Source organism: Chelonia mydas, chromosome 24, assembly GCF_015237465.2.
Source record: "Chelonia mydas isolate rCheMyd1 chromosome 24, rCheMyd1.pri.v2, whole genome shotgun sequence".
In the NCBI taxonomy this organism is placed as follows: domain Eukaryota; kingdom Metazoa; phylum Chordata; order Testudines; family Cheloniidae; genus Chelonia; species Chelonia mydas.
In genome coordinates, this window is record NC_051264.2 from 694782 (window position 1) to 716031 (window position 21250).

At 65.2% G+C, this 21250-nt stretch overlaps 2 protein-coding genes across 3 annotated transcripts; both read right to left on the minus strand.

The window, feature by feature from the left end:
- Positions 1–506: 506 nt before the first annotated feature.
- SLC50A1 (solute carrier family 50 member 1) lies at positions 507–4759 on the minus strand. Its single transcript, XM_037883362.2, has 6 exons — positions 4604–4759; positions 2784–2861; positions 2403–2526; positions 2025–2186; positions 1555–1674; positions 507–1221 (listed from the first exon to the last, which is right to left on the minus strand). Exons 1-6 carry the CDS (start codon positions 4675–4677, stop codon positions 1120–1122), a joined length of 660 nt encoding a protein of 219 aa, XP_037739290.1. The 5' UTR covers positions 4678–4759; the 3' UTR covers positions 507–1119.
- A 3910-nt stretch (positions 4760–8669) lies between these two features.
- EFNA1 (ephrin A1) lies at positions 8670–14778 on the minus strand. Of its 2 annotated transcripts, XM_007067831.4 has the most exons (5): positions 14614–14778; positions 11824–12119; positions 10961–11026; positions 10523–10573; positions 8670–10084 (listed from the first exon to the last, which is right to left on the minus strand). In XM_007067831.4, exons 1-5 carry the CDS (start codon positions 14703–14705, stop codon positions 9969–9971), a joined length of 621 nt encoding a protein of 206 aa, XP_007067893.1. In that variant the 5' UTR covers positions 14706–14778; the 3' UTR covers positions 8670–9968. The 2 variants fall into 2 exon arrangements, with proteins under 2 accessions (XP_007067893.1, XP_027685874.1); XM_027830073.3 differs by lacking the exon at positions 10523–10573 and having other exon boundaries at positions 14614–14756.
- Between the last annotated feature and the right edge of the window lie 6472 nt (positions 14779–21250).

The following is a 21250-nucleotide window of genomic DNA, read 5'->3' on the forward strand; positions in this document are numbered from 1 at the left end:
ACCAGGTAACAGGAGGTCAGCTCTGCCAGAAGCTGCCCCATCCTCTCAGCTCCCTTGGGACACAGCCAGGATCAGAACAGCCCCACCCCTGTTGGGCTGAGGGGAGGGGGAGCTGCTCTTTGGAGCAGGCTGATCCAAATGTGGCTGTCCCTTCAGCCCCCAGCGGGAGCAGGCTGTTTCTCAGGTGCTGTCCACGTGTTTGCACATGATGCCCTGTGACTCTTCCTGGGACAGGGCACCCATTGACTTGGGGGGTAGGGGGACCTGCAGGATCAGGCCCTAGGGTAGCCCCTCTCTTGCTCTTTCTCCTCTGCCTCAAACCGATCTGGGAGGGGCCCCCAGTTCCCAGTAACGCCACCAGGGCTGGGGGGGTTGAGTGCACCTAGGCTGTTGGGTGTATCCTCACATGTACCCACCAAGTTCTGGGGCACCAGGGGGTGCAGGCCCTCCACAGCCCCGGCCCGCTCTCTTTGCCTGGGAGCGCCCAGAGCTGAGGAAACAGGCACCACACTCTGGCTTTGATTTATTAAAAGGCACTTATGCTCATACAAAACAGCAGTACAAACCAAGGCATCCAACAGAGAAGAGGGCAGCCCCCCAGCACCGCACTTGGCTCCCACCACAGCCCCCCTAGAATGATTGAGCACAGCAGGGAGGTAGAGAGTCCCCAGAGCTGGCCAGGTGCATGGAGGTTGGTGCAGGGGCACTGCTGAAGTGTCAAAGGCACTATTCCCAATAAAGCAAACTAATGAAAAATGAAAATGGCTGGGGGGGGGCATCCCTTGCGGCAAGGCAGCCATGACTCCTCAGAGCCCCCCAGGAGCAGCAGAGCCCCAGGCAGGGGGCAGTACCCGTGTAGTGCCGTGCAAGGCTCTTTGGCTAAGGCAGGCCTAAGGGTCGGCTGGCAGGGGCCTCCACCAGGGCAGGGGCAAGGGCAGTAGAATCACAGTGTGAGCATTGGCTCCTCCCTTCATCGGTCAGTGAAGGTACTGGGGGGAGGGAAATGATTCGACCCATGGGCTGAGGAGCTGGGTCTGCACCTGCCGCTGGCTCCCCACCTCAAGGGCTCAGTGATGCTTCTTCCTGCCCCAGGATGGCAGAGATGGCAGGTCCCAGGCCTCAGGCCTGCAGGGGCTTGTAGAGCTTGTCCTGGTCCGGAGGGAACTGCCAGAATAACCAGAACCGCAGGATGCTGGTGACTATCCCGGGGACGTTAGGGACCTGAGTGGGAAGGGAACGGGGGGCACAGAGAGAGGAGAGCTATAAATCCTGCAGCAGTTTTACTCTTCCCATGCCCTCCCCTCGCAAGCTGCTCCATCAGCCACGTGCCATGGGGAAGCTGTATTGGCTGTCTGCCAGCCAATTAATTAAAATCAGGACCCATCGCCCTGAGCGCGGGTCACAAGGCAGCACAGGGGACTCCACGGGATGGCTCGGGAACAGCGCACCGCGCTCGCTGGGGTCTGGGCCTGCACCCCACGATTCCCAGGGCAGCCCCCCCATGTGGCAGTGAGCGGAAGGGGGGGCCCCAGCCTTCCGCCAAACCGCACTCACCATGATGTAGAGGTCATTGAGCTGGAGGCCATAGAGCGTCCAACTGGCTGAGGCCAGGAAGGTGGCCACAGTCAGTGGGAAGGACAGGCACCGGGTTGACCTGGTCCGGATGACCTTGGCCTGCAGGGAACACAGAAGGGGCTAAGTTCAGGGCACTGAGGGGAGCTTCCTGCAGATCCCAGCCAGGGCCCCTCCCAGAGTGACAGCTGTCTCCTGCGAGCCCGTGGGGCCAAGGAAGAACCAGAGCTGAGCGGCCCACTGGGGTCTCCTTTGGGCTCCCAACCCCAAGGCCTCCAAGCTGAGGGACTGGGCACCTCACCTGCAGGAACCCAAAGGCCCCAGCATGCACTGCTCTGCCCCAAACCAGCAGAACGCCCCCCAGAGGCCAGTGACACGGCCCATGCCCCAGGCCAGCGCCCCAGTTAGGCAGGTTCCCCTCCGCATGCTTCCCGCGAGGGAGCCACACGCACCAGGGCAGCCAGGGGCGAGAGGTACATGCTGATGGTGAAGACGCTGCAGAAGAGCCCCAGGTGTGCCAGGCGCACGTCCACGTCTGGGGTCAGGAGGTTGAAGTAGCAGAAGCCGAGGGTCAGCACCCCCAGCAGGGCCGCGCTCTGCAGCAGAACCCGGCGCTGGGGGACGGGAAGAGGGCAGTCAGGGCCGATACCACGATGGCACAGGAAACCCCCTCCCAAGAAATGCCACTGCCGGACCCCGCCCCAGGCACCTCCCTCCTCATGCCAACTCCGCCCCTTCACAGGAATCCCTCCGAGCCCGCCCGTTCCCCCAGGGCACCTCCCACCTCCCCCTGGAGCCTGGCAGGCGGGAGGGACTTGCTCTCCACCCACCTTCTCGGGGCTGAAGCAGAGGTACACCAGGATGTACAGGGTCTGCAGCGCCGCCCCGATGGTGTTCACGGTGATCAGTGTCCAGTCCTGCTTCAAGCACCCGTAGCTCAGCCAGCTCAGGTTACTGCAAGGGGAGACCAGGCTGGGTAGTCACCGGCACTGCTGCCTGTGGGTTGGGGAGCCCCTCCAGCACTGGAGCACGTCCCCGTACGTGAACCTCCCAGAGCAAGTGCTCCCCACCACTGTACAAGCCGCTGGAGCGTGTGCCCTGCCCAGCTGTTGTCCAAGCCCCCCTCCACTTGAGCCCCAACTCCATCAACCACATGACCCTCCGGCCTGCGCCCCCTCTGTCCCCCTCATGTCAGCAGGGGCTGGACATACTTTACATCGGTGGTAAGGAAGGGCAGGAACTGGATATTCTCCACACTCCGTGTCCGAAACATCTGGCGCAGGTCAGTCCTAGGGATAAGACAGGTGAGAAATGCCTCCCATGCCCCCAAGTCTGAGGGGACCCAACCCCCCATCCCGGCCCAAGCCCCCCCCGAGTCTGAGAGGGCATTGCCGCAGTGGCTGTGACAAGGGTGACACCCAGAAGCAGTGTTGCCGTTTGCCATTTGTCAGCCTTGGTGTCAGGTGGTTACATGGCGGGTAGGGCCTGCTCTGGACTCAGTGTTGAACAGGGGCAGCGCCCAGCTGCGTTAGGATTTTATACGGCTCTAGTGACTGGTGCACCCCCAGGGATGGGCCAGTCCCACGGTGTGACGGGGCCCCCTCCCCAGCCAGCTCCCCCCGCCCCTGACGGGACACGTCCCGCCCTGGCAGCGCCTCCCCCCGCTGCGTCCGCACTCGGGGCTGCGTGAACCAGCTGCAGTGGGATGGATAAACCGGGGTAACTTCCTAGCGCCGGCAAGGCGCAAATTCCCAGCCCTCAGGACGGCAGAGAAATGCTGGCAAACGGAACCCGCCTCCCCCCAGCCCTGACAGTCCCGAGGACGTCGCTCTTTTAAAAATCCTCGTGATTGAGGACAGCTCGGAGTTGGCCAAACTGTAAAGGCCCAGCCATGCCAGGAGCTGCCCATGCGAGTCACGGCCCACCCCACAGGGCTGGGGGCAGGGTAGCCACTGGGAAAGGAGGGAGCCCCCAGGGGTAAGTTCCTGTGTCCATAGAGCTGCCAACCCACAGCGATGCCCAGGCCCACCCAGTCCCTAGTAATCCATAGCAGCCCAGCCCCCAGCAACCCCCAGCCTCTGGTAACCCATAGCTCTTCCCAGCGCAGCCCCCTAGTAACCCACAGCACCCCAACCCCCAGCAACCCCCAGCACCCCAATGCAGCCCCCCAGCCTCTAGTAAGCCATAGCTCTTCCCAGCGCAGCCCCCTAGTAACCCCCAGCACCCCACAACACCCCAACCCCCAGCAACCCCCAGCACCCCAATGCAGCCCCCCAGCCTCTAGTAAGCCATAGCTCTTCCCAGCGCAGCCCCCTAGTAACCCCCAGCACCCCAACCCCCAGCACCCCACAACACCCCAACCCCCAGCAACCCCCAGCACCCCAATGCAGCCCCCCAGCCTCTAGTAAGCCATAGCTCTTCCCAGCGCAGCCCCCTAGTAACCCGCAGCACCCCACAACACCCCAACCCCCAGCACCAGTAACCCATAGCTCTTCCCAGTCCAGTCCCCCAGCAACCCACAGACACCCTCAACCCCCAGTAACCCACAGCCCCCCAACCCAGCCCCTAGTCCCCCCCAGTAACCCACAGCCCCCCCAACCCGGCCCCTAGTCCCCCCAGTAACCCACAGCCCCCCAGCCCGGCCCCTCGCTCCCCCCCCAGTAACCCACAGCCCCCCAACCCGGCCCCTCGCTCCCCCCCAGTAACCCACAGCCCCCCAACCCGGCCCCTAGTCCCCCCCAGTAACCCACAGCCCCCCAGCCCGGCCCCTCGCTCCCCCCCAGTAACCCACAGCCCCCCAACCCGGCCCCTCGCTCCCCCCTGTAACCCACAGCCCCCCAGCCCGGCCCCTAGTCCCCCCAGTAACCCACAGCCCCCCAGCCCGGCCCCTAGTTCCCCCAGTAACCCACAGCCCCCCAGCCCGGCCCCTCGCTCCCCCCGCAGCCCCCAGCCCGGCCGCCGCCCGGATCTGGCCCGGACCCGGACGCGGACCCGGAAGCGGCGCGGCTCGGCCCGGCCCGGCCGCACTCACAGGCCCGTGGCGAACATGCCGAGGGTGCAGGCGACGCAGGCCCCCGAGAGCAGCGGCAGCGGCGGCGGCTCCATCCCGGGCTGCGGCCGGCGGGGACCGAGACTGAGGCCGGGCCCCGCCGGGACCCGCCCCCGGCACCTCCCCGGGCCGGACACCCCGGGGCCCGCCGCCCCCCCCGGCCCCCCAGCCCCCCAGCCCCCCTCGGCCCGCAGCGCCCGGGGCCCCCCAACCCCTCCCCAGTCCTCCTCGGCCCCCAGCGCAGCGCCCGGGCCCCCCCAACCCCTCCCCAGCCCCCCCCGGCCTCCAGCGCAGCGCCCGGGGCCCCCCAGCCCCCCTCGGCCCCCAGCGCAGCGCCCGGGGCCCCCCAACCCCTCCCCAGCCCCCCCCGGCCTCCAGCGCAGCGCCCGGGGCCCCCCAACCCCCCCAGCCCCCCTTGGCCCCCAGCGCAGCGCCCGGGGCCCCCCAACCCCCCCCAGCCCCCCTCGGCCCCCAGCGCAGCGCCCGGGGCCCCCCAACCCCTCCCCAGCCCCCCCCGGCCTCCAGCGCAGCGCCCGGGGCCCCCCAACCCCCCCAGCCCTCCTCGGCCCCACAGCGCAGCGCCCGGGGCCCCCCAACTCCTCCCCAGCCCCCCCCGGCCTCCAGCTCAGCGCCCGGGGCCCCCCAACCCCCCCAGCCCCCCTTGGCCCCCAGCGCAGCGCCCGGGGCCCCCCAACCCCCCCCAGCCCCCCTCGGCCTCCAGCTCAGTGCCCGGGGCCCCCCAACTCCCCCGCAGCACCAAGGGCCCCCCAACTCCCCCACAGCCCCTGTGTCACCCCACAGCCCCTGTGTCACCCCACAGCCCCCCCAGCGCCCCCCTCAGTATCCCCGTGCAGCATCCAGGCCCCCCCAATTCCTCCACAGCCCCCCATGTCACCCCTCGCCCCTCCAACTCCCCCACAGCCCCCATGTCACCCCTTGGACCCCCACAGCTCCCCGTGTCACCCCCCAGTCCCCCATGTCACCCCACAGCCCCTTTGGTATGACACCATAGCGCTCCAGCCCCTCCAAACACCCCGCATGTCACCCCCAATAAACCCCTACAGTGACACCCCTCGGCACCCCCCAACAACCCTCAACACCCCCCAGTATCACAGTATAACAGCCCTCCAACAATCCCCCCACAGCCCCCTGTCACACACCCAGCCCCCGTCACTCCTCCAGCACCCAACATTGCCCACAAACACCCAGGGTATCTCACACACACTCAGCAACCCCCCCTCCCCGCTGTCACCCCCAGCACCACCGTCTGCAGTTGCTCTCCCAGGGCATTACCACCCCAATGCTCCCCACTTATACCCCCTGTACTTCCATCCCCTGACACTCCCAGATATTCCCCCAATCCTTGCCTACCCCCCAAAATCACTGCCACCCATAACAGCCCTCCCTGGGTGCTCCCAGATATTGCCATCCCAGACCCCTCCTCCCCCCAATATCACCCTCAGATCCGTCCCCATGGGGCAGAAGGGAGCAGCGGGGAACCCTGTGGCCCTGGGCTTTGGGATGTGGGGGAATCGTCCCCCATGACCCCAGGTGCAGGCTGGTCCAGAGAGGGGGTGATGTCCCCAGGGCAGGGGGCACCGGTGGCTCAGGCCGTGTTTGACTGGAGCCAGGACTCCTGGGTTCAGTTCCTGTCTGCGAGGCCCTGTGCAGCCTTGGGTGACTCACTGCCCCTTTCCCAACTTTCCCAGCCTGTCTGTGAAGTGGGGGAGGTGGAGCCTGACTCACCTACCTCCCAGGCTGGGAGCCGCAGCCCTGTCTGCACACCCGGAGCCGCAGAAGTAGCTAGATGGGTTCCCTGAACGGAAGCTGGGAGCCGGAGCCAGGGCCTGGGCCTGGTGTCATTGCTGCACATTCCCTGGGCCCGCTGCCCCGTGGATCCACCACGGCTGCCTCCCAGGCCCACTGGCTGCTGCTGCTCTGCGGGACTCTGCGTGGGCCTGGCTGCCCCCCTGTGCCCCATTCCTCCCGTGACGGTGTCCCAGCTGCTTCCCCCCTGGCCGTGCGTGGACACATCACAGAATGAAGGGGCAGGGCGCAGTCGCGTGTCGTCTGCCCCCAGCCCAAGGACGTGGGGTTGGTTGTTGGTGTGGAGCAGCAGGGCTGTGGCAGGGCCAGTGCGTTAACCAGGTGGCAGAGATGGGGCGGGCAACACCTGCTACGGGCATTGAAAGGCAGGGCATTTCCTGCTCGGTCTGTGCCCAGCTGCCAGAGCTCGGCTGAGGCTGTTGCTTTGGGCTGATGGGCCTGGAGAGTTTGGCTCCAGCCTAACTCCATCTCCTGGGGTCTGCCTCTTTGGGAAGGGGGCTAGTTGCCGCAGGAGGCCAGCTCAAGGGCTTGTGAAGGCTGCTCAGGCTCCTAGGCCCCTTCCCATTCCCAGGTGGGCAGAGAGGAGCGAGGCCGCCATGCCTGGACCTTGCAGGTGCTGGGGGACTGTCCCCCTCCTTGCCCAGGACACTGGCGAGCCTCCGGTGACTTTGGCAGGGTGAGTGGCTGCCTCAGCGCCTGTGTCTGCTCATCAGCTGGGCTTGGGGTGATGCCTGCACAGCTGCCCGGATGTTGCATCTCGTCCTGTCTCCAGCGGGTGGTAATTAGGCTCCGGATGTGCCAGTCTCTCACTTGACTCATTGCAGCCTGCACCGGTTGGACCAGCTGCCAGCCACAGGCCACCGAGAGATGGCCTGGTTTGGAACCAGGGTTCCTGGGGTTCCCCAGCTGCGTGGGGCGAGGGGTTTGCTGCCTGTGAGCGTGAAGGGACAGTTCTGTGTCGACAGCCTGGTAGCTGGGCTCGGTTTTGGCTCTGCTGCAGACTCGGGTCTCCCTGTGGAGCACTTGATTGCCTAGTGGTGCAGCGTCAAGTGCTGTGGCCAGTGGGACCCATCCAAGCGCCGGGCTAGGAGGACCCTGGAGGGGACAGAGAGCCCAGCGTTTTGGGCATCAGATACCCAGGTCCAATCCCTGCTCTGCCACAGGCACTCAGCCTTTCTGGGCCTCAGTTCCCGTCTCTGCTATGGGGTAACAGCGCAGCCCTGGTACCTACGGGAGGGGAATAAATACATTCAGGGCTGCGGTGCTCACACCTCTGCTCCGAGGACAGTCCTGGCTCTGGTGCACAAAGGGGGAGTTGGCCTGGGAGTTGCCTCCTGGAGCAGGGTTTTGAAGGCATTTCCTCCTCCCCAGGACAGGAGTCGCCCCTCAGCCCAAGGCTGGGGAAGGGGAGAGGAGCCGAGCCTGGCCGCTCTGGGGAGCGGGAGTCAAAGAGATGCTGCATGGCCCTGGATGAGTCTGTTTGATTTTCGTTCATTGCTGCCAGCCACGTCTGTCCCAGTGGGGCTGCAGCCGCCAGAGGCCTGGAAACACAGCACAGCTTGGTGGGGGCGCAGGGAGAGATGGTCAGGGGCATTCATGGCCCAACTCAGCCCACCCCTTCAGAGTGAGTCCCCTCCCCTCTCCTCCGCCCTGCTCGGGAAGCATTTGTGAATCTAGATCGAAATAATGGATAGCGTCAGCCACAGGGGCTTTGGCATTTTCCACTCCAAAGCTCTCTGCAAACCCAGCCAGTTAATTAACTAATTACAACAGCCATGTAGCCAAGAGCCCACTGCTCAACCCACCTCACCCCCAGAGGCCCCACCCGCTTGGCCAGCAGCACCAGCCAGCCATTTTCCCAGGAGTGGAGAAGGCTGGCAAGGGGCAGGCTGCCCCGGGAGGGCCTTGAACCCACAGGAGGCCTCTGGCTGGTAGGAGAGGGCAGCCCTGGGCAGGGCAGGCTTGGACCAGGGGTCACTCTCTCTGCCTGTCGCCTTCTCTGTGGCTCTAGCCAGGGAGATCCAGCTGGGGCCTGGGTGCTGCCCCTGCAGGGGGGCCTGGATCTGAGCTGGAAGCTTGGGAGGAGGTGGAGAGGCTTGGGCGTCCTGTTGCCCAGGTTGGGGGAGTCCCAGAGGTGCTACGGTACTGTCCTGCCAGGCCTGTTGGACAAGTGCAGTTGGCACCTTTCCCCACCCCTTCTCCAGCAGCAGCGGCCCAGCCGTATCCAAAAGTGTTTATTCAAGACCATTTGTATAAAAATTTCAGTGGTAAAAAGGAAGCTTTACAAATCGAGACACATTATATACACTGCTCTGTGCAGGGCCCAGCAGGTGTGTGGGTGAATGAGCCCCTCACCCCATCCAGGCACCGAGGTGCACCCAGGCCGTGGAGACAGGAATACAGGAAGTCTAGAGACCTGCAGGTGGTGGGAACTCCAGCCAGGCAGCAGCTACACTCAGCCTCTGCCCCACCCTGTTTCCTTTACAGGTGGCTGCTTTACAGAGGACAGGGAGTCCTGGGTGGGGCAAGGAGAGGAGGAAGAGATACTGTGGCAATGAGCCTAGGCAGACAGGAATGGGGCTGGGAGTTAGTGCCAAAGGAACTCCAGCTCTCAGTGTTTCTGGAGAGGCCAGGCTGGGGTGGGTAGAGGGAATGGGGGTGTCATGGGTTTGGGGTTGCCAGCTCATTCCATCCTCAGGTGATTGTGGAGGACGTGTTCATCTCCTCTGGGGAGCCTGCAGCCCAGCTCCCTGCTTCAGGCCAGCCAGCCCCAGGCCCCTGGCCAATGTGCAGTCAGCAGAACTGCCAGGGGAGGTCAGAATTTGGGGAGGGGGCACCTGCTCCAGACAGATCTATACATTATTTTCCAGGTGTCACACCGTCCGGAATCCCAACACCCCACGTCACTGACACTAGGGTCCTGCGCCAGAAGAAATATTTTGCTCCAGGAGGTCCTGCTCCAGCCTGGGATGTGCTCAGCCCTACCGACAGGCTGTCCATGGGCCATTTGTGTGGGCCGCACACGTGCCTCCGCCTGCAGGACACTTCCACACCACCAGCCCGCAAGGCCTGTCCATCCTGCGCACGCCGCGGGGGCTGGCTCAGCTGGCCAGAGGTGCCAGCACCCCACCCCCTCCGAGTCCAGAGCCACTGGCCGGCCACCCGGCCAGGGCAGCAGCCGCTGTCGTCCGCTCTCAAAGCGAGTGGTGGCGAGTTCTGGCGGTCTGTTCTTTGGCGGTAAGGAGGAGAGGCCGCTCCCCGCAGGGCTGTGGCGGCTTTGGTTGCTCAGCTCAGCTGTGGGTCATTCGACCCGTAATACTGACCACTTTGGGTCATTCGACCCGTAATAAGTCCTTGGGCTGCCAACGCACGCCTGGCTGAGACCCCAGCTGGGTGCGCACACGCGAGAGCCGCTCACGTGAGTGTTTGCAACAGCCCAGCCGGGGGCCTGCATCTCTCTGGGCCACAGGGTCCATTCCCGGCAGCAGTAGCCATCCAGCGGCTCAGCCAGGCTCCCACCTCACAGGCCGTGCGGCACCAGCAGGGGCAGCAGGAGGCTGAGCAAGGTGACAGGGCTGCCGCTCCGCAGCGCCGAGTTCTGGCCCACACTCCTCAGGACCTGCACGTCCGCGTCGTCTGCAAGAGGAGAGAAAGCAGGAGCCGCGTGAGCTCTCAGACGTGGGGGTCCGGGGCCTGAGTTGCAGCCAGTGGCTGACACCCAGCAACTGGGGTCACGTGTGAGCCGCAAGCCAACGGCGAGCCGGCCAGGCACATGCTGTGCAAGCTCCCTCCCACAGTTTGTGGCTGCCCTTCATCCTGACCCCCAATCCCGCATTGCTCCCTTCTGCCTGGCCTGCAGCCCCCTGCAGCCCCGGCAGTCCAGACCTAGGCCCTGGAGCAGGCTCTTCCCTGTACTCTAGTGGGAGGGGATCTCAAGAATCTGGACTGAGGCTGCCAGACGCACAGCTCCATGGGGAACGCCTTTGCCCAGCTGCCTGCTGCTCCCCACAGCCCCTCGTATGGCAGAGACCACACCAGCCCATTAGGGTCTGTTGGTCAGAGCCAGTAACGTACCTGCCTGGATCCCCCCCTTCTGCACCGGGGTGTGGACGGGCGGCGTCCCAGCTGCAAAGCAAACACAGAGACAAGCAGGTGAAGGGCAGCACGAAGGCCTGTTACTGACCGCATGCCCCAGCAGCCAACCCGTGCCCCAGGTGTGGCCTCAGCCCTTCTCTGCTCTGCAGCCTGTGTCGTTCCCATGCCTAGAGCCCTGCAAATCCACGGGGAGCCGCTTTCTAGCCATGGACCATGCTGGCAGATCCGATGGGGATGCACATTTTGTACCCGCGCAGGGCTGTGACCCTCCCCCAGAGCCGCAGGGAGCCAGGGTCCTAGTGACTCAGGCTGCCCTTCCCTGGATGCCTGGAGGGTGCGCAGGGCATGGTGATACAGCCAGGCTGCTGGGGGGCTCCGTGCCCGGCTGGGCGGGACCAAGACCCCAGAGATACTCACTGGTTTTGCCAGCCACAGTCACCTTCAGCTTCAGGCAGCCGTCGCCGTGGTGGTGAATTGGCTTTGCTGTAAGCAAGAGACGGGTGGGTCAGAGCTGTGCTCTCCGTGCCCACAAGGGCTATTTCTCCCGCTGTCAGGAGAGGCCCATGGAGTCAGGGTCTCTCCCAGGCCAATCAGAGCAGGGGCCAGAGAGCAGACCCTTAGGGGGTGGGGGACATGTAACACCTTAAAGACCATGTCACCCCCACATTATTCCCCGCCTCCCACGAACCAGTGCACTCCCCTTCCCACTTGGCCTCCATCCTCCACCACAGCCCTGGCCAGGCCGCCCCAGCCCATGTGAGCCACCATAGTCCCGGCCAGGCCTCATTGCCCCAGCCCCACTGTGCCCACCCCTATCCCCAGGCAGGCCCCACCCCAACCCCCAGCCCCAGTGCACCCATCCATAGCCCTGGCCAGGCCCCACACGCACCAGCCCCTGTGCCCACCACCACAGCCCTGGCCAGGCCGCCCCAGCTCATGTGCCCCACCATAGTCCCAGCCAGGCCTCATACCCCCCAGCCCTACTGCGCCCACCCCTATCCCCAGCCAGGCCCCTCCCCAACCCCTAGCCCCAGTGCACCCATCCATAGCCCCAGCCAGGCCCCACACACACCAGCCCCTGTGTCCCCAGCCAAGCCCCACCCCCGCCAGCCCCTGTGCCCCCCACCATAGCCCCAGCCAGGCCCCACACACACCAGCCCCTGTGTCCCCAGCCAAGCCCCACCCCCGCCAGCCCCTGTGCCCCCAGTCAGGCCCCACCCCTGCCAGCCCCTGTGCCCCCCACCATAGCCCCAGCCAGGCCCTGCTCCCTGGGCACTCACAGATGTAGTAGTAGCTATGTCCCTCCTTGAACTCCTTCCCCAGGGTGAAGGGCGTGAAGCGCTGGAACTTCTCTGAGAACCGCTCAGGGCCGTGCAGGGCGGCTGGCTTGTTGCACTCCCAGCGGATCTGCTCCTTGGAGTGGGGTTTGCAGGCCGCGTACTCCTCGTACTCCACCAGGTAGAGAGTGTAGCGCTCCATGGTGCGGGCCGGCACGCTGCCCTCCTCGTAGTGCGGGCAGATGATGTCCAGGTAGTCGTTGAGCCGGACCTCCACTGTGTAGTCATCCAACAGGAACCTGGGGCCAGGAGGAGCGGTCAGTGGGCAGGGCGGTCAGCACGGAGCAGGCAGATGCAGGCAGGGAGAGACTGTGCTGACAAGAATTCAGCCCTCTACTCCCAGCCAGCCCGCACCATGGGGGGCAGACATCCGGGGGGGGAGGGAAGGGGCAGATGCCCCAGATGCAAAGGGGCCAGTGCAGATTGTGGGGATGGGGGTAACAGAGCAGCCACTGGATTGGGGGTTGATTTCCCAGCACTGTATCTTGCTTCCCCCCCTGACACACACCCCCACCCACCGCAGTCTGGGGCATTTTATGAGGTGAAGAAACAGATGGGAAAATAATGTGCCCTGGTGTGACAACCTGTTAAACCCCCCAGTGCCCAGCATGGGGTGGAGACCCCCAAGCCCCACTGCTCCCCATGGTGCCAGGCCAGGAGCCTTGGAGCAGGGAAGAACCGAATGCTGCCCTGGGAGCTCCAGGTTCCGCCAGGGGAGATTCCTGGGAGCCGATCACCCTGTCCCCCAGGCAGGCCCATCTCTTCCCCCGGGTGGGCACTGGGCCCACCCCAAACCTGTCCCATGATGTCACAGACCCGCTGTCTTTGCTCAGTGGAGATGCAGCCTGGGGAGCCTGGGGGGCTGGGGGTTGTGGAGGAGGGAGACACCCCCGGGGGGGGGGGAGGCATGTCCCAGAGAATAACTGCTCCCTCCCTCGGTGTCCTGTTGCTCATCCCCTGGGAGCCAGGAGTTTGAGCAGCTGTCGCAGCTGCCCCATTAGCCAGGGCAGATGGCCAGTCTCTGCTCCATGCTGGTCCCCCATCTCATCACCTCATTAGGGCTCCTCTCCCCATGCCGGGGCAGACAAGGGCTGCCCCTCCGGCTGCAGGCAGGCTCTCAGACATGGTGACATAGGGGGGAACTGGGCACTGCTCCCTGAGAGGCCATGGGGGGGGGGGGGGCAGCAGCTCCCCTCTCCCAAACTAGCTAGCCCCTGACCCTGCTCCAGCCCCTGCAGTCCAGGTACCTCACAGACACCCTCAGAATTGCAGCCACCTCTGGGGCAGGCTGCAGCAGACAGCACAACAGCTGGGGCGGGGGTAGGAAGCAGCTTCTCTCCTGGGGCCCACTCCTGGGGCCAGTGAGCAGGCGACCTCGCACCCCGAAGCAAGCTGGGGCGGGCAGCTGAGTGCTTCAAGACCAACAGCCCCCCGCTTGCCCCACGCAGCTGGGGAGGCCCCTCTGTCTGGCCCCCGTGCCCAGGTGGAGAGCTCCGGCTCCGGGGGAGGGCATCGGCCCCTCCTGCTGGGGAGTTTTGGGGGTGGCTCCCAGCAAGCACACACCAGGCGTGTCTCCAGCGGGTAATTCCACCGGCGGAGTCCGGGCTTCCCCTGCTCGCCAGCCTGTCAGAGCCAGGAGCTTCGCCCCCATCTTCCCTGGGAAGGGGACACCAGCGCCCCGGCCCCCAGCTGACCCGGGCCGAGGGCAAGCGCCTGGCACGGACAGAGGGTCCCAAACCCCCTGGGACCCGCCTGCCCCATCAGCCCCACACCTGGCGCTGACTCCGGGGCAGACTCCGCACAGTCTGGCCACGGCCAGCCCCACATCCTGCCTCCTGCAGCTGCCCCACCGATGTGTTTGTCAACAGGCTTCCTGCCGGTGCACGCGCTTCCCCGTGCCCCTGGCGCCTTCCCCTGGCCCCCCGCCAGCCCCGGGAAGGAAGAGGCCCATGTCCAGCAGGGAGCTGGGTCCTGGGAAAGGAAAGGCCAGCTGGGTCCCCCCCCAGCGCTTGGCACAAACACCCCGTGGCGGGTGAACTTCAGCCCCGCCAGCTGCACCGGCCGGGATTGGCAGGGCCAGGGCTGACCCCCTCCCGCAGCCCGTGGGGCGAGCCCGCTCTTATTCGGCTCCCCCCGTGGCCCCCGGACCCGCCCAGCTCAGGCCAGGTCCCGTCGCGGAGCCGCGGCTGGCAGGGGCCGGTCACAGCCGGGGCGAAGCGGGGAGGGAGGCGCCGCTTGGGCGAAGGATCGTTACCGGGACCTGCTGGCGAGCCCGGCTCAGCCCGCAGCCCTGCGCGCCGCGAACAAAGGCCGAACCTCCCCGGGCTCCCCGTTCGCCTCCCAGCCGCTGGAGCGGCGGCCCCCGGGCACCTCGGGGCTCCCAGCGGGGCAGGGCGGGGGCCGCCCCCCACGTGTTTACAAACTCCGCCGTGGGGCGCGGGGGAGACCCCGCCACCAGACAGCGCGGCCGGTCCCAGAGCCCGGCACCCGCCGGAGCCGGAGCCGAGATCCCCCGACGCCTGACCGGAGCACGGGTCGGGCGCAGCCGGGCACCCTCGGGTTGTTCCCAGGCCCGTTTCGTTTGGCTCCTTCCCGAGCGCCCCGGGGCCCGGGTGGTGGGCGGCTCGGGGGTCCCGGGGCCGGGCGTGGCGGAGGGCGGGCAGGCTGGGGCAGGCTGGGGGCTGCCCGGGGCTCCCCGGCGGAGGGGCAGGCGGGATGCGGCCCCGCACTCACCTGGGGTTGGAGCTGTTCCAGAACACGGGGTGCCGGTCCGCGGCCGCCAGCCAGCAGCAGATGCCCAGCAGGGGCGCCCAGAGCAGCGCCATGGGGCCGGTCGGGGGTCGCCGTGTGCCGGGCACGGCAGCCCAGCCGCCGCCTTATGTACCGGGCCCGCCCCGGGCGGGAGGAGCCGGCCCGCCCCCAGCGAGAGACAACAACACGGGGCGGTTCAACACACGGGGCCTACAAACAGAGCAGCACAAGGCTACACAAAGAACCACAACAAGGCCACAGAGCAATAACCCACCCAGAGCACAACAGAAACCGCACCGAGCAACACAATAGCCCATGGAGAAACACCGTCACAATATGGAGCCACATAACAACACACAGGCCCAGCCACAGAACACACAGCACAATGACAATGCACCGAGTCCGCCCAGAGCTAAAGAACAGCATCACACTAGACAACAAGCAAACAGCAAAGGACAGCACACAGCCTCAGGTATGGCAGAGCAACCTGGAGAGTGACACACACACACAGCGGTACCAGGATAACACACAGCACAGCACAAGGCCACACAGCAACACAAACCAGGCACCTGGGAACACTGCCCCGGGAGCTGGGCCCCATCTCTGGGGGTGGGTTGGGTCCTGTACTGGTGCCCGCACGGCTCCCCTGTGTTATTAGGCAGCAGCCGAGTGAGCCCTGGCTCATGTTGGTGTCACTGGGCATGAGCCTGGCCTGGTGCGGGCAGCCTGCCAGCCATTCAGCCAGGGCTGAGCGCCCGCTCTGAGGCGCCCTGGCGGCCCGTGCTCACTGCAGGGATACTGGGCTCCGCACTTCCTGGCCAAAGAGTCCTGGCCTGGTGCTGGGCACAGGTGAAGACCAAACTCCTGCCCCACTGAAGCCAGTGGGAGTTTTGCCAGTGGTTCGGCTAAGCTGTGGACTGCAGGCGGGCGGCCTTAGAACAGCTACCCCTCCCTGGCCCTGAGGTGGCTGCATGTCAGTGATGGGTGAAGGGATCCTGGAGAGCGGCCAGCTGGCCTGCAGGCAATGCTGTCCCTACACACCTCCCAGAGAACCTGCTTTATCTGGTGTGTTTTGGGGACATCAAAAACATCTGGGCAAGTGGGGCTTGGGGAGCAGCTGATAAGGTGTAGGGGACAGAGCCAGATTTTGATAGGCAGGTAGCTGGATAACAGGCACCCGCCTCCTTTCCCCCTTATCAGCTATGTCTATTCTCCCAGGGCTTTGCACCAGCCACAAACATGCCCAGCTCCCCCACCCCCACTCCTATTTGCTCTCCGTTTGTTTGATATTGTGAAATACCTTCCCAGTAGAATTGCTTTGCCAAAGGGAGATTGCTCCAGCCCGGGGCTGGGGCTTTGCAGCGCTGGGGCCCTTGGGAGAGCCATTCCCACATCCAGGCCAGAGGCATGTCTCCTTAGCCAGCTGACCGGCGCATGGCAGCACGCTATGCCCCGAACACCGATCCATTCTTGTTAAGCCGAGTGATGCTTCACCGGAGTCTCGGGAGCTGATAACTCAGCCACGTTTGCAAAACCACTTTCCCCTTGTTTGTTACATAATGAGCCATTGATTGTGGGTAATGTTGCATGCCCCACGCGTGCTTGGAGCTGGCTGCAGCCACGCTGGGATTGGTCCCTGGAGCCGCTGGAAGGTCTTGGTAAGACAACTTCACCTCTGAGTCTTGGCACCGTGGCTGTCACCGGGCTCCGTAGGGCAGTGGGTCCTGACACACCTTCCCACACCAGTCACCTCCCACTGGGCCATGCGCCGGTCAGGGTCAAGCCTCCAGACCCCCAGGGCATCTCTCGAATGTGCATGTCACATGGGCTGCTGGATGCGATGACCAAAGAACGAGGCCAGGCCTTCCTTCCACTACCCCAGGTCCACTGGGGTCAGTGAGGTGCCAGATCCCCCAGATAGGCCCCCACGGCCTGCCCAGATCCCAGCACCTGCCCCATCTGCATCCGCACCCAGCTACCATTGCTGGCTGCTGCTTCCTATGGTGGTGGGGGGCCCTCACCGTGGCCTCTTTCATCTTCCCTCTTCACAGCCAGCCCTGAAGCCAGCCCATAACTTCTAATTACTGCATTAGCAGGAGTCCGGCTCCCAACAAGCTGGCTTGGCTTGGGCAGCCACTGCTTGCATGCATTTGTAATCTCCCAGTAATGACCTTTGGGGTGGCCCACATGGGGCACAAAATGCTTTAATCCTACACCCTCCAGGGCGAAGGTGGGGTTAGCCCCACTGTACAGCTAACAGGGGAAACTGAGGCACAAAGTGGGGACAGGATCACACAGAGAGTCAGGGTCACAATAAAGCATAGAACCCAGGAGTCCTGACTCCCAGCTCCTCCCCACAAACCACTGACAGCCCTGATACCCTGGTGGTGATAACAGCTCATGAGGCACCTTCAGAGACCCCCCCGCTCCAGGCTCCAGAGCTGCCGAGCCTGGCAGGAATTGAAGCAGTGGGCAAAGGGAATTGTGAGACGACCCGTCATGCCAGCCTTTGCCTAGCTCCCTGGGCCTCTGCCCCAGGAAAGAGCCAGACACACCAAGCCAGGACAGGCCCCTTCCCGCCTGAAGGCCCCCGGGACACCCCATTTCTGGAACAAGGAGCAGCCAGGCCCCCACCAGCACGGGTACAACCAACGGGTGAGCAGAGGCTAGGCAGAGCCCTGCTGGTTCCCAGCTGTCCCACCCCCAATTGCGCTGGGGCGACCTTCCCCCATGGCCAGCAGTAGCCTGGTGATAACAGGATTTATGGCTATGATTTCACTCCAAGGCCATCACTCCGTGCACGCTTGCTGGAGGTGGCGGGGGGAGCTGCCGACCCAGGGGCCTTGTCATTTGCTCTGTGGGGATGAAGGATTCAGGGCTGGGGGTGGAGGGACAAAGCCCCAAGTGAAGTAGGGATGGCCATATGGGGTGGGAGCTCAGGGCCTCATGGCGAGGCCCGTGCCCCATAGCTGGCAGATCAAGGGGGTGATCGTATTGTCAGCCCCTGGATTTCCAATACAGGTGAGGTTTGGGGTGCGTGATGAGCTCCCCCCAATCTAGGGGCCAGGAGTCTGGGTGCTGGCAGGGCAGGGGTGCCTCTCCACGATGCTGGCAGGGCAGAAGCAGCGCTGGGCAAAGCACAGGAGCAGGACAGGGATGGAGGTAGGGTTGGTTTGGGGTCACCACCGCGCTGGGGGCCCGACCCGGCTGGGGGGTGAGGTGAGGGCAGGGGGTAGGGGTGAGGTCAGTGCCAGGGCAGGGCAATGCCCGCTCAGGCATGACTCTCCCTTCACATGACTCTCCCTTCACATGCTAGGCGACGTGTGCAGGACAAAGGTGAGCGTGCAAGGTGTAAACATGGTGCGAGACAAACACGGGGGGTGGCGCACGTGGCGGGCGGTGCCCAAAGGGCCAGGACCCACACCTTGCAGGCTATTTATGGCTGAGCAGAGTGCCCAGGCGGGAGCTGGCCCCTGCCAGTGGTGACGTGACTGGGTCTGGGGAACATGGCGGGGGCGGCTGGCCCAGCGCCTAATTCGGGAGCAAAGGCCAGGGCTGCTGTGTGATCCGTGCAGACAGGCAGGTAGCTGAGACCTGGGGGTGGCACCACAGGGAAGCCTGTGCAGGGGGCGGGCCCAGGGAGGCAGGGGGCCCGGGGCGGGGACAGGCTCCTTGCATGCCGGAGGTTTAACCGGCGGCTTGGTGCCCGAGCTGCCCTACAGGCACTGCTGCCAGCCTGGTACCAGCGAGGCCCTTGTGCAAAACTTTCCTCGTCCCCTGCCAGGGTCCCAGTCTGGGTGGGTCTGTGGCTCCCTGCCCCCTCAACCAGAGAGGAACCCGGGACCCGCTTCCCAAGGCCCCCTCCCCCCAGCTCTTCTCTCAGGCTCTCTAGGTAGGGCAGGTTCCAGCCAGGGGCTGCCCCTCCCCATGAGAGCGAGGCTTGGGCAGGTGTGCACGGTGTCAGCATGGTGCCATGGGGGCTCAGAGCTCCTCAGGGCCCCACTGGGCCACTCCCAGTGGGCGCAGCATTTAGGGGGGGTGACTCCTTGGAGTTCCCGTGCAGCCCCTGGTCTGGAAGGGCCAGCGCTCTCCATACCCAGCTCATACCCATACAGGGGGCGCAGTGCCACTGAATTCCTGGAGGCCACGGAGCCCAACAGGGCCCTACCACTGGCTGGAACCTGCCCTGGAGGCCCGAGTCCTGCAGAGTGCATGGGGCTGCCCCATGGCCGGGGGACTCTGGGCCAGGCCAGGCCGGGGAAAGGAGCCAGGTTCCAGGCATGTTGCAAAAGGGATTTTGCAAGTGGAGCTGCTACTCCTCCCAGGGCCTGTGACTCACCTCCCCCCACCCCCCAGCACCAAGGCAACCCCCCCCCCCCCCACACACACACACACTGCAAATCGCCTGGCTTTTCCCCCTGGGAGGCCTCTCCACCGCAGGCCAGGTGGGGATAGGGAAGGGGAGCCCCATGCCAGCCAGGAGGAGAGTGGGACGGACGGACGGACGGGAAGCAGAGAATGGCGGAGGCCGAGGGGCCAGCAGCAGGGAGGAGAGCGCTTGCCTCTTCTTTGTGAAATGACCCCCCAGTTACGTCAGCAGCTCCCAGCCTGGCCCGTGGACGGGCAGATGGCTGCATGCCCAGCCTGGCTTGGGTAACGGGCTGGCTTGGGGGGTGCTGGGGCCACACTTGCTCCTTTGACTCTGCTCCCAGGGGAAGACGGGTCTTCCGGACCCTCAACAGGCTGCTCCCCCGCTGAGCACCCCCCGGCTATAACTGAGCTCCCAGGCGCAAGGCTCTCCCTGTCACGGGGCAGGGAGCAGCAGGGCTAGCCTGCTTGCGGGAGGGGGCGCTTCTGGGCAGGGACGGGGTTAGGCTCACTGGAGCAACAGGGGCAGCAAAGCCCCCAGCCCCATAGCAAGGCTGGGTTGCGCCCCACACTCATAGGCCCCAGCAGCGCTCAGCGCCTGCTCGCTGGATGAGCCAGGGGTGGGAAAGACGTTTGTGGGGTTCCAGGCCTGGCCAGCACCAAGATGCAGAGACCCCCTAACTGGGAATTGGGTCAGGCTAGTATGTAAAGGTGCAGACAACAAACTCCTTGTGCTTTAGGGCTGGCAAACGCGCCAGGCGAGCCAGGCCTGACGCAGCACCGCCTGGCTGGGTGCAGGTTTTTACAGGCCACAAGGCCTGCGCCAGCTGCAAGGCCGAGCCAGTCCAGGAGGCGCAGGGCAAGCGGGGTGGCCGTGCAGCCAGGTGTGAGTAAACGCCACGCTCCCCAGCTGAGCCCGAGGTAAACTCCATTCGGGCTGGAGCACCCGCCCGCAGGACCCGTCTGGCAGGTTTGCCGGCTCCTCCCCACGCCCCAGACAAGCCTAGGCCAGCCCCACGGAGGCAGCTGCCTGCACACCCAGCTGCTGTGGGTGGGGAGCTAGGGGAGCTATGGGGTGGCAGGCTCCAGAGAGCACCGCCCACTGGGCAGCACAGGGCACCCAGGACAGCACTTGGGCACCCTCTGCCCCGGGATACCAGCTGGGATCGAGCCGGGCCAGCGCTGTCCCCAGGATCAGGCCAGCACTGCCCCCACGCCCAGCCAGGCGCTGGTTGGATGCAGTAATGGTTTTGTAGTCTCACTTAGTGAATTATCAGCTGCAGGAGCTGGGATCCTGGGACCAGATTCCCCCGCCCCCATCTGCTGCTCTGACCGAGCTTCTCTGCCCAAGGGGGCTGCTGGGGGCTCTGGGCCAGGGCCCTGCATCCCTCCAGGGTCCGTCAGCCCGTGGAGGGGGCTGCAGGGGGCTCAGCACAGGAGCAGGGGTCCAGCATCCTGCCAGGTCTGTGTCAGCCAGTGGGGTGATGTGAGATTCTTCCCAGAAGGTTACTGTGTTACTGGGGAACAGTGTCAGGACACATTAGCCACAGCCCCCGCCTCCTCCAGCCATCACCTCTCCCAGCAGGGGGTGCTGTGGGGGGCAGGGCAGGAGCACGGGCAAGGCTCAGACCCTGGGGTTGGATTGAACTTCCCAGCAGAGGCTTTTGCAAACTAGGGAATCTCCCGCCATGCCCCCAGGAGCCGCTGTCCCTCGAATGCCCTTGCCCTGCGCAGGGGAGGGTATCAGAGCTGTGGGGCTGGCCAAGGCAGCTGGCTGGGAGCCCCTAGAGCTGCAGCTGGGAATGGGGGCCTGCACTGGGGGTCCAGGGCTCCTCCAGGGGTTGAACCCTGCTCCGCCCCTTCAGGCCCCATCTGCATTCAAGGGGGGAGTTTAAACAGGTTGGACCAAGCTGGTGCTAAGCCCCGAAGGGAGACAGCTGGGGCAGCAGGGCCAGGTGTGCAGGGCCTGGCCCAATCCCCCTCCTGCCCAAGCCATTCTAAAGGGGAGTGTGGTGGCAGCTCCCCCCCGTGCCATCCCCACACACACTGGCCAGGCAAAGAGCAAGAAGAGGGATTTGGGTTGCAAACTATAAACCCAAATCCACTCCCTGCCCCCCCATTCCTGCCCCCGCCCCCCCAGGAGGTAGGGAGCCCCGGCCAGGCTGGGCATGTCTTACTCAGAGGTCCCCTGACTGCAGGGGTCCCTGTGCTAGCAAGAAATCGGGGAAAAGCTGGGGCATGGGGGGGATGC

Bases quoted from the DNA above. Each gene is read 5' to 3' on its own strand.
- SLC50A1 (XM_037883362.2), bottom strand. From the start codon at position 4,677: ATGGAGCCGCCGCCGCTGCCGCTGCTCTCGGGGGCCTGCGTCGCCTGC. The intron at 2,527-2,783 runs GTATGTCCAGCC...CTCCCCTTGCAG, and splicing joins TTCCTTACCACCGATGTAAA to TAACCTGAGCTGGCTGAGCT. The intron at 1,222-1,554 runs GTGAGTGCGGTT...CTTCCCACTCAG, and splicing joins TCAATGACCTCTACATCATG to GTCCCTAACGTCCCCGGGAT.
- EFNA1 (XM_007067831.4), bottom strand. From the start codon at position 14,705: ATGGCGCTGCTCTGGGCGCCCCTGCTGGGCATCTGCTGCTGGCTGGCG. The intron at 12,120-14,613 runs GTGAGTGCGGGG...TCCTGGCCCCAG, and splicing joins TGGAACAGCTCCAACCCCAG to GTTCCTGTTGGATGACTACA. The intron at 10,574-10,960 runs GTGAGTATCTCT...TTTGCTTTGCAG, and splicing joins GACTGTGGCTGGCAAAACCA to CTGGGACGCCGCCCGTCCAC.